This window comes from Harmonia axyridis, chromosome 2 (genome assembly GCF_914767665.1).
Source record: "Harmonia axyridis chromosome 2, icHarAxyr1.1, whole genome shotgun sequence".
In the NCBI taxonomy this organism is placed as follows: domain Eukaryota; kingdom Metazoa; phylum Arthropoda; class Insecta; order Coleoptera; family Coccinellidae; genus Harmonia; species Harmonia axyridis.
Window position 1 is genome coordinate 33,591,925 of NC_059502.1, and position 12,531 is coordinate 33,604,455.

General features: G+C 34.2%; 2 protein-coding genes across 6 annotated transcripts in view; both read left to right on the forward strand.

Annotated features, from left to right (window-relative positions):
- Positions 1-7,331, forward strand: part of LOC123671971 — a 101,166-nt gene extending 93,835 nt beyond the window's left edge. For 2 of the 4 annotated variants that reach the window (XM_045605898.1, XM_045605897.1), the window contains exon 2: positions 1,339-5,536. In XM_045605898.1, coding sequence (XP_045461854.1) covers positions 1,399-5,391 — 3,993 coding nt within the window. In that variant the 5' untranslated portion in view covers positions 1,339-1,398 and the 3' untranslated portion in view covers positions 5,392-5,536. Of the gene's footprint in view, positions 1-1,338; positions 5,537-6,719 lie in introns of those variants that run through there. The other 2 variants (XM_045605899.1, XM_045605900.1) reach the window with 2 other exon arrangements.
- The window catches only part of LOC123671970 (supervillin-like), a 220,884-nt gene that overhangs the window by 94,343 nt on the left and 114,010 nt on the right, over positions 1-12,531 (forward strand). The gene's annotated exons all lie outside the window — the stretch shown is intronic.

A 12,531-nucleotide genomic window follows, 5' to 3' on the forward strand; every position in this document is an offset into this window, starting at 1 on the left:
TATTTATGTTTGGTCACAGTTATGTGAAATATTTCATTAATATTGATAATTGCATTTCTTCAACAACAAATGCTGAATTGGTCCATTCTTCATAATCAAGAATAATCAATGGGTTTATTAATTGAAATAATAAACCGGCAGATAGTTAAATCTGTATACAGTGATACAGTGGCGACACAAGTGGTCTCATTTTTGATTGGCTGCCGGTCCATATGCCATTTTTCGGCTAAATTCGTTTGTTTACATTCTCTACATCTCTATCTGCATTAGTATTTTTTACGTTTTTTTGTATAATTTTTTATTTGAAATTAACATTAAATCTTCTAGTAGGTATATGATATCATAAATAATAAATAAATAAATAATAATTTTTTGATCCTGTTGGACCCAGTGTTGGGTATAGGACAAGTCATATCAATACAAATTTACAGATCACTACAACATCGCATCCGAAACTTGGTTTAAGGAGTATATACATTTTTTTACGATCAAACGAAAGAGTATCAAGTGGCTAAATCAAACGCGCATTTTTGAAATATTAGCAATCTCAATTTTCAGTAAAAGTTTGATTCAGACGTTGGTGATGTGAATGTATCATTCATTAGAAAACTTCAATTTGTTTTCTTATTGTAATTTTTATCCTTTTAAACGGAGTTCATGCACTTGACATCCAAAAGATTCTTTTCATTATAAAACTGTAATATTATGCAAATTATGATTTGGATATTCTATTTACGACCTCTTTTTTGAGTGATCATCTCATGAATGTTCTCAAATTGAATAGCGATTCCATATTCTAAAAATTGCAAAGTAGTATAAACTCAAGATTTTATTCACATACTATTTATCCTTGAACAGCTTACTTAAATCAAAGCTACTAATTCATTCCTAAATTCATTGAAATTTGCCGTATTCATCATAAATTTGTAAAGAATAAATCTCTAAGATGAAAGATTATTGATATTGAGTCTTCCATTAGTTTGCAATCTGAATAATGGTAACCAAAAAGTGTAATAACCATTTTACACTGAATATATATTCCATGTATATCATTTTCATGGCTATGAATATATATTCCTTTGCATGCTGTCTTTTCATTATATTTTACTTTTATATGTTTTGTTATGGACTTTTTTGGGTGCTCATCTCATATGATCCAAAAATTGAAAAGCGATTCATAGTTGAAAAAATTGCAAATTACCTAGTTCATTCTGAATTTTATTAACTTGAAGAATTCTGTATATGCCTACGATGATCATGTATTTGTGTTGCCTAGTACTTATTCAAATAATGTAATTTCATTTTACCTAATAGCTATAATTCTATTTTTGTTTTCAGACTGTTGGTGGTCGCCACAAAAATTGGTCAGCCGCTAAAGATGCCCAAGATTTCATAACAATGAATAATTCCGAAGAAATCTGTACCTATCAAGAGAATGGTCGAAGAATCTACGCCCCAGTGAAGAAGCCTGCCTATTTTGAATATGACATTTCTGACGATAAACCATCCAAAAAAGAGAAGAAATGGTCCTTCGGAAATCTTTTCAGAAGAAAGAAAAAATCAAACGACAGCAGTAGCGACGAAGAAACAAAAGATAAAAATAGGAGAAAGTCTGAGAAAAGAAAGAAACCGATAACCTTCGATCATGTGGTGATTCCCCAATCACAATCACAAATCAAGTTTCCCGAAGTTCGTGGCACTCCGACTGAAAAAGCTGAAGATAGCTCACTTCTCAAATCTCAAGAAACTCCAAATCAAAGCAAGTCGTATATATCCGATAATCAAACTAAGCATCAGCCTGCAGGCCAATTCGAACAAACCAAAGTAAAATCCAGAACATCATTGGATAATTTGAGTAGAAAATCAAGAAAAGATTTGGCCAAAGTACGGGCTGAGGCTAGAAGAACGTCGATAAATCGCAATAGCAGTTCCGACGAGGATTCTCAAAGATCGAATTCGTCACAGAAATTCCGAAGTGACGAGAGTTTGTACAGAACAAGGGACGCCTCAGCCAATAGAAGAACGCGGGCGGCCAGAACTGAAAGGTACCTCAAACGTCACTCTCGAGATGGAGAAAATCCTAACAATTATTTGCGAATATCTAAATCAGATGCTGAATCAACATTCCTCAGGGTATCAGACGATAGTAATAGGTCACCTAGCGCAAGCCCTCAACTGTTAAAATCGTCTTTCTCAAGTTTATCTTCACAAACACCAAGTGTTATGGGCTTGTCAACCATTCCTCCTAGTCACACACATCACGGCAGATTCAAAGTGAGCAATTCAACGAGCAACCCATCCTACAAACCACCGTTATCAATAAATGACTACAACAATTCTTCCAAGATCCCTACGTCTCAAAAGGAAAATGTAATGTTTAATAACCAACGGAGCATTTCCTTCGATGCGAATATCCACAGACCTCAAGACCATCAAGAGGTTATTTACGCCAAATTGGAGTTGGGTAAACCGACGAGAAATCTAACCCTTATGGACAATACACAATTGAGACGTTACTACAATGTTTACCAACCTCCTGCGCCTCCTCCGAGGGATCCAAAGAGGTTGCATGGATCTCTCATTCTCGACACTTTAAATCATAACAATTCTCACGATAATGTTCCGACTAGATATAACTTTCACAATGAATCGATCTTTCAAGTTAAAAGGGTGAATTCTATTAATCGACCAGCCTTCAAATCGTCATCAGAAAATCATATACCCAGAGAGAATCCCGTAATTTTATCTCAGAGACCTTCTTCAACCACTCCTGAAACCACCATTCGGAGGAATGGCACCACAGATGTGCCGTTACGTTCAGATAATAATTATCAGTATCTCACAGATAAGCAACCCAGGAGTCGAAAACCTATTCTTATTCAGAATGATTCGAAGAAACATCAAGAAACAAAAGACAAATTGAGAGAAAGTCGAAATAACTTTCCCTCGAGAGATTCTAGTAGTTTTCTGGAGCAACTGCAAGCCAAAAAATCCAATAGATACAGCAGAGGAAATAGCCCTAAGATACTCAACTCTGAAACTAAGCTGCAAACAGAAATATTTCTTCCAAGTGTTCTTCCCAATAGTATCGGGGAAAATAAAAACGTACAGCAAAAATTGAACGATAAGAATGAGAATCTAAAGCAACAAGATCTTGATCTTGTTAATCAGAATTCAATTATTTCTGTCGAAGCCGAAACTTCCCAAGCGAAATCTGCGAATTTGGAAGAAGCACTCAATGAGCTAGAGGCGATTTATAACAGTTTGAAACTGGGCGATGAAAATCTATTGGAAATGGCTGAAAAAAGGGAGAATGAAGTGGCTACTCAAAAAATGTTAGAAAGTAATAACCAGTATTCCATATATAACGGTGCAAGAGGTGCTTTTAGTGACTCCGGTTTCAGTTATGAACCTTTTGACTCTCTGGATTCTCGGAGACGGCGGAGGTACTCCAGGAAGTCTCTAAGGTCAGATGACATGGCTGTAAGAAAACTCAATAAACAAGAACGGGCTGCTACTATTACAGATCCCCAAGCGGTTGCGTCAAAAATAAGCTATCTCTTGACCTCACCTATTTACACCGATCGTTTGGATGAAAAACTAGATCCAAATGAACCAGATGTAACTTTGGACGATGTGGTCTACAGGAACATAAAGCAGTTGAACAAAATGAAAGTACCCGAACACCCTCCACCATTTGGTATACCATTGGGTCCAATAACATTGGCTTCAAACAGTGATTATCTACATGCAGTTCCTGATACAGAAACTGTTAAACCTAGCAGAATGCCAGATTTGGTCAAGGACGATTTAGCGTACAGAAATTTACGTAAAGATAATACCAAAGAACCTGCTCTACCTCCTGTTTCATCCGATGATTTGAGAAATAACAATTTGACTAACTCTGTACCTGATACTGTAGATATATCGAGGATAGACCTGGCTGAACTCAAGAAAAAGAGAGCAGTTCGTTCTAAATCGGCAAATATAGGTAGTTTGATCAGTCAGGAGGTCATTGAGAGGGCGTCCAGAAGAAATGCTCGTGACAAAAACGTCGAATACAAAACATTGACAGACATTGCTGATGCAATGCAGATCGCACGGCAGGTACTCAGAGAAAAAGAAAGAAAACTCAATGAAACCAGAATAGGATCGTTGAGCGATACCGATTCTATATATCCGAAATATTCCCGTTTTTTACCTTCCACTAATTATAGTGAAAACCTGGAAGATATGAGAGACAATCGAAGAGAAAACACACATTCGTCAAATGTCGAGGATTCTCTCAGTGAAATTATGTCATCGTCATCGAGGAAAGAGGAACCAACACAAACTAGAAGATTTCATGTTAAGGAGTCAACACCTGATCCTATATCATCTTTTGAAGATGGAAAGCTGGCGCCACTCTTCAAAACGAACTCTTTCGAAGATGTTCTCACCGCATTGGCGATCGAAGCTAAAGAAGCAAGTGATAAGTTTACTCAAGAATTGAAAGAACTCGATGCAAAGAAGTACAAAGAAATAGACCAGAAGGTAGAATGTGATTCTCCGAAATCTTGCAAAAAACTTCTAGATGCTGTAGTGAACATTGAAATTCCGAAGCAAGTAGAGAAAGGCAAAGAAGAAGAGGATGTTATTATGGAGTCAGTAGCCACTATTGTTTTCACTAAAGGTTCTCAGAATGACGCCTCGATAGAATCTGACCATGATTACGAAAATATAAGTTCAGATTTAGAACAGAAGATTAAGGAAACTCTTATAGATGAGACTGATAAAACTGAAAGTTCAGAGGGAATGAAAATGAGAGATGATGATGATTATACACGAACAATAAGTTTGAACGAAAATGCAAACAAATATGATATCAAAGATGAGGATTCTAAAAATGAATCAGGTGAGACGTGTGTCGATGTTGTGATGTCAAATGCTTTCAGCATGAATATCACCCATGAAATGAGTTCTACAGACTTTCGTTTGTCCCATAACGAGAGCTTTGTTGTCCCTTCTTACCCATCTTGCAGTTATGAAAAATCATTTACTAGAATAGAGTCGAGTCAAAGTTTAAAGTCCCCAAAATTAGTTCTAGAATCTTCAAAATTAAACGAACGCCAAAATGAAAGTTCTGGTCAATTATCCAGAACATCCTGTAACAGTATTCAACCTTCTTCAAGTCGAAGTTTTTTTGATGTGGGCAATCTTTCCGAAGACAACTATAAAACTATTTGCTTTTTTGAGAATAATAATCCCGCTTCTTTAGCCATTGCATGCTCCTATGGTTTAGCATGTCTTTATCAGCTGGCTGCTTTAGATTTGTACACTATTTTGGGCATCGTACTTGCCATGTTCACTTTCATAGCAGCATTATGTATTTTTTTAGCTTCCAGTCGTTGAGTTTACGAGAAAGTTTATAACCGGCGTTATGGACCACAACTTACGTTTGTCAAACTTTGTTTCATGCCAAATATAAAGATTAAGTGTATTGTAAATATAAATGTTGTATGTTATGTTGATATGTTCAATAAATGTATTTTAGTTATCTACTCATTTCTTCAACCTTTTACACCAAATTGCAAAGCAGTTTATATTTTGCGATGGTATTTTTTCTCAGATTATCAAAGAGTAAAAACTCGATAAAATCATGATTTTAGTTCTTATTTTTATATGACCCTCATAGAAGATAACTGAATAATGTTTCCTTGCAAAATGAAAATTGAGCTACCAGACCGAGAAGGCCGTTCATTAAGCATTTCATAATATTAGGGGTTGAATTAGTTTATAGGAAGAACCAATTGATTGCATGTTGTCTTTTAGCAAATGCATGCTTTATTTTGCTTCTACATGGTATTCCGCTCTTTCGCTAGTCTAGAAATATCTGAATATTCCATCAACAATAAAGGTCTACACCATAGTACATTCGATTAAAATGCAATTTAGTACAACCAGTGCTTCAAAAATGAATATATGGAATAACAAAAAAAATTAAATTTTGAGTAGGTTCAAAATTATTTCAAGGGTATTTTATCAAATGTTTACTCCCTTATGAACTAAATCCACATCGCATTTTCCAGAACGTGTGTTGTGTGATACATTCCTACCAATCTCAGTTCAGAAAATATCCGAAAAGGTACTGACAAGAACAAGCAGTCATTTATACATATGTATATAAATATTCAAAAAATATGATATTTCAATTTTTTTTTCAGATGCAAACATTTTTTTGATTATATTTAGCCGAATTTCCCTTTTCCAAAAATTCCACAACCATTTGGAAACAACCTTCATTATAATTATTTGCGAAAATTCTTTAAGTAAAAAATTTCGAAAAGCCCTTAATTCATAAGTAAACAGATAAATGGTCCACTAGATTTCATAAGATTTTTCTTATAAGTTTAGAGGTTGGGAAATATTGACTTACTGCAATACGCAGTGATCTTTGAATACTCAATAATAATTTTTGATGGTAACGGGACCAGATGAAAAATATTCATTGGTCGAATGGTGTGAAATCTTGTTTATTATGATAATACTTTTCTATCGTTGTTGGAAAATCTATTTCTAAAGAAATCAATGAATAGCTCTGCATGAAAACACAACACTTTCTCTCCATTTGTTCATCCATTCCTATCTGCATGTGATTTTCTAGCAATTGGCTGTTTCCATCGTGAAAACACTGGCTTTATCTATAGTTAACATTGAATTGATTGAATTACTTTTTATAGGTCAGAAGAAAAACGACCATTTCGAGTGATTTAGATTTGTTGAATCTGTCGAGCAGGAAACTTCATGAGCAGAATATTTTTCTACATCACGTCAGCAGGCAAATTGATGTAAATGAGTTATAAATAGAATAAATGAGAATCGTGAATAGCTCATCTCTCAAATAGAACGACGTTGAACTTACTCAAACTTCGATATTCCTGTACAGGTTTAATATATTAATTACCCTATTCGTTGTGCATCCGAAATTTCATATCGAAGTAGGTACTCTATCTCGAGTGTTCTTGTATTAATTAAGGAAGTGCACCAAGGAATAGCATGTTCTATCCTGAGTAACTTCGTATTTGAGGATGTTGTGATACCAATGCGTTATTTATTCGATATCGCCTTATCAGGGATTTAATCTCAGGAGCCCTATTGACAAACATGATATATCTTATTCAACATGAATATATATTAAACATGCAGCTATACAAACAAGAAATGATTTTATGATTGTATTTGAACCAAAATATGTACTGCCATTTGAAACGTGCTCCATTCAGTGTTGATGTTGAATATCAGCTTGTAAAGATATGATATAATTGTATGGTAAAATAGATTGTAAGAAATTATTGGTTTTATTTTCTACCTTTTTTGTCTTGAATCTTTCACCTATTGAGCAAAAAATTAGGCGCATTTTTATTGTTCTTTTTTTATTGATTCTTCCTCAATACTGAGTGAAAATATATTGAAACTTCTCAGTAAATAGATATTCAATTTTTGATGAATACTTTCTTACCTTCTGACATTTTTTCATATATCTAGATAGTTAGTAGATAATTTGATTTTTGCATAACTAACAAAGGGATTTTGAACTGCTTCCACCGAGGATGGAAGCTAAACTCGCATAAGCTTTAGTCTTGAATCAACAGAAAGAATGTTTTTGTTATTTAAGTGTCTATAATTCAATGAAGTAGCAGTCTATTTCCTTATCAAACCTTCACACAAAACTATGAAACTATGTCCTCTATTGAGCATGTGTGATATATTAGGAATTTAATTCATTCTCTATGGCTGTAACGACAATATCAACATGAGAATTTGCTCGAAGCTTAAAATTGATATTCTATATTTACACGCAAATTTCACCTTTGACCGGAGCTGTTTTTACTGAAATAATAGTTTTTTTTTCTTTAGATATTCTTAGATATGCTCTGATTCTGAAAACGCAATCAACATGAAATTCTGCATGAAGCTCGAAATTCTCATTTCACATTCAAATGCAACATTTCATTCCATTCGAATTGGCACTCTTGTAATTATCAGGCAAACAAAATTTCGAACGGCCAAATTTACTGAATCCTAGTAAGATTTCGCCCTCAAGCTTGAGAGCTAAAAAATTGTAGGATATACTTGGTCGTAGGAGATAAAAAAGTATTGACTTTTGTGTAACTACTATCCCAACTTTTCTGGAACTCTCAGATGATCAAATTTTGTGTAAATTTGAAGTTGTTAATTGTTTTTCCGGTAAAGATGGAGGAGTGCTCACTCTGATCACTATGTAAAATAAATGTATAACTCATTTATATCACAGAAAGCGGCGAAGAAACGATAACATAGCTTCGTCTATTTTTCGGAATATGATCCAAAAATATTTAAGCCTTTGGCGACAAATTTGATCCTGTCAGAAAAGTCAACAAATGAAGTTATTCAAGAAATCGCATCCACCAATTAATGATTTCGACAAAGTTCGGATTACACTATATGTGAAATAGTGAGTTTCTTCATTAAACCTAATGATAGATCGCTGTCGCTTTATTTGCGTTGACTTGAAAAATGGACGTTAAGAATTAATGAATGGTTTGGAGTTAAATCGAGGAATAGTGAAGAATGGAATAAAAATGAATACATTCCTCTCCTTGTCAAGTTTTTGGGATGTAGAATTTCTAAAACATTTTTGTCTACTTTCCATTGAAATAATTTTTTTTCGTGGATCAACAGGCTTCGATTTTGAAATCATAGTTGGGTATCGAAAACTCAATACATGACAAACTTGGTATTGAGTAGCCCTCTAAACTAAAGATTAAAAACAAGGATTTAGGACAAGTGGATTTATACAAATATTTGAGTTATAAAATTTGCATTAGCAGAGAAAATAGGTTTATCATGGACAGCATTCGGTAGACTCAGACATATACTAAGAACTGATGTCCTAGTGTGCTTAGAGAGGAAGGTCTTGAATCAATGTGCTTTGAATGTTCTCACGTATGGAGCTGAGACACTTACATTGACCAAAAAAACATCTGCAGAATCCATGCGATGCATAGGAGAATGAAAAGGTCAATACTGGCAGTTACTCTCAGAAATAAAATAACAAACTGAACCATAAGGAACCAAATATGAGTAAGGGACGCAGTGGAGGCTATTTTTCAGCTCAAATGAAACTGGGCTGGACATATGGCGACAGTGAGCGATGGAAGATGAACAAAGAGACTTGTGGAGTGGAGACTTCTACAAAAGTAGAATACAACCTCCTAGTCGGTGGACAGATGACAAAAGTGGCTGAAAACTGAATTCAGGTGCAGTGGCGACGAGCTTTCAAAAACAGGGGTGGCTAAAGGGGCGCCGGATGTTTTTGGGGGGCAAAGTGAAGCGAAATTATATTTCTGCTAACCTTGTAATTATTTTAGGCAATTTTAGGGGGCCCCCCCTTGGACCCTCCCTAGCGTGCCCGCTGTTCAGGTTGCACAAGATCAAACAAGAAGCAATAGAAGGGATAAGCTTGATGATGATGATGAATTGGATTATCATCCTGAGTTTGCAATAAATATCATTATCATCTATTTTGCCTTTTAGTTTTTCATAAACTGAGTTTGCTGTACTCGAACTTTTAATTTTTAAATTCAGTTTCATGGCTCCTGGACTATCAATGCAGTGTTAAGTAGGGTAGTTATTTAGGAAACCTTTGGACGACGGTTAGATGAATTTTTGAGTAATGCGCATTTCGAAATTCAAACTGAAAATTTCAATAGTTGATAATTATTTGATATCCGATCACTTGCCAAATGACCTCGAATTTCCGGACAGTCTGATACAGTAAATAGGTATAATAAAGGCAAGAGCTAATTTCTGTTTTCAGAAGGGCATTGCCCTGAATGTTCAATAACTAAACACCACGGATAATCAACCAAATCAGTTGGTGAAGAAATTAAAACAATGGTAGATTTACAATAGCAGGTCAATCAACCGTCATCCTCATCAGAACCTCAACGTGATATTTTTCAACGCTTCCTGATATCCGTCCGAAACAGCATAAAGAGGTGAATGTAAATTAAGTATCTTAGTATCGCATTTTGTCGAACACAAATTCCATAATCCTAATACAAGTATTTACTATCACCTCTGAAACCGGTAACTGTATTTTTCTAATCTCTCACGTTTTCAGACCTTCACATAAGTTTTTAGAAAGAATGCAATTTAATCTGTTCATTTCCGAACCGTTAAGGCTAATTGATTACTACATCAATAATGCGTATTATTTACAGTACGACTCGTATTTTGTCTTTCATAATTCGTTTTTACTCGTTCTTTAACTGTAATGAAGTTTGTTTTTGAACCTGTAAATTCGTTTTTCTGTCAGTTTATGTATTGTTAAAATGAAAAGTTATGACATTTCGAAATGTCTTTCTCATTGCTCTTATCTGTCTTGCAACAGTAAGAGAAACTTCACTCAACTGCAATATCAAATATTGGGGGAATGGCCACTGAAAAATTTAGATTGTGGATTTGGCACAGGTAACGGGGTTAAGGGTGCATAAAATTGAAATCCGATAACGTCATAAATATATAATTATTATTATTACTCTGAGGCTCGATCAAATCATTTCAGATCATCTTTGACACTAGGTCAATCGGTAGATCAAAGTTTTATGAAACTCATATCAAAATTACGAACTACTGTAGATATGCTCACGCTACAGTGACTTAATGAACCAAAGTGGCGACACGCGTGGTCTAGTTTATGATTGGCGAGCTTAAATATGGCTTTTTCTTTACATTCTCCGTTTACCTGATTTTTGGGATTTATTCAAAATGGAAGGCCCATTTTATTTAGTCACTGTAGTATTTTTCAGTTGAATAAATTTGTGCTATATACAATCAAATACTATCAGGCCCAATAATTCTGATTTTGACGTGTGTCAGTTCAGTCAATTGCATTCTTAAGTTCTATGGTTCTATGTCCCCATTCGCCATTTTTAGGCTCAGTTCAAACGAATTGTCGCTACTGTGTTTAATTAAGTCACTGTAGCTCACTCGCGGTCGTTAGGGCATTTGTCAGATGTCCTAATGACCACTCAAAGTGTCCAGATTAAAAATAGCACTTTGTATTTCGAATTGGTATTCATTATTTATATTTACAAAAAAAGCATAAATTCAGCTTCAATACGCGGTATCACTCAAAGTCGCACATATACTTTTAATATGAATTTTTGAAATTAGACAAAGAAAATTTTTATTTATACACAAACAGGACTGAGATATCTCGTGATTGAACATGAAACGTGAAATTATTCCTGAAAAACATCTAGAAGGTTAGGATCTTCAATAAAACAATAATAATTAATTAACAATTAATAATGAAACAACAACAAAGTTAAAAACATCGAATTGCAGTAATAAGAAAACGAATGAATTCTTTATATTGGAATTCGATAAAAGTTATTTACAGAGTTGTATGAATTGAAAACGATTTGCTTATTTCTCAATATATCGCAACAGTTAATAGTTATTATTAATTAGTTATTCAACTAGTATGAAGTATTATCCTTCAATTCTCCCCACAAGAAATAATCAAGTTGGTTAAGATCTGGAGATCGAGAAGACATGAAACGGGTCCTCCTCGACCTATCTCGCTCGACTCGATCTATTTGGGTCAAGGATTGTCAAGGTAATTTCTCACTTCTAAATCGAAATGAGATCCAGTCCCATCATGTTGAAAATATATTCCTGTAATAATTCTTTACCGGGTTAAATATTTTCTAAGCAGTCAAGAACTTGACAAGCGGCCATCAGAAATCTGAGTATTAAACACACCATCTTTGGTGAAGTGAGCCTCGTTTATTTCCCTTAGGAATAACAAATATACACGAATATAATATTAGCATATTCTCTTTTTCTCTAATTGATCATTTTGATTATTCCAAAATTCTATAACAATATGACACACAACCAATAAGTAATTACTAAATCCATAGAGTAATAAATAATAAGAGTGATAATAAGTCAGTATACCTGCGCACTTTTTACATGTCCCCAAGATGTTTATATTACGTTGTCGGATTGTGATATATTTTCAAATCCACAATTTTACTATATCATTATGAATGTATATTATATTGAATGAAATATATTTGATTCCTGATTAAATATGTAAATTTGAATATTTGGAATCCTATATTTTTCCTAATTGTCGAATTTATAATAAGCAGAATATTTATTATTTTCTCTATCTACCTGCTGAAATCCAAGGTTTGGCAACTTTTGCTCTCCTAGTGTCATCGGTTGTTTCACGTCTTTTGGCGCGCTTGCAGTTTGTTCTCTGAATTTATTGATATATTGGATCACTCCAAGAATATTGCATGATATAAATGAAAAAAAAAATCTGTATAAAAAACTCAAAAATGACCCCGATAATAATGAACTAAAAAAAATATCCTGATTATAAGGAAAAATTACAAAAATCAATAATACAGACAAAACAAGAATATTTCAAGCAACGCATTGAGAAAAACAAGAATCAGAATCAAGACTTGTGGAGGTGTGTACAGAATA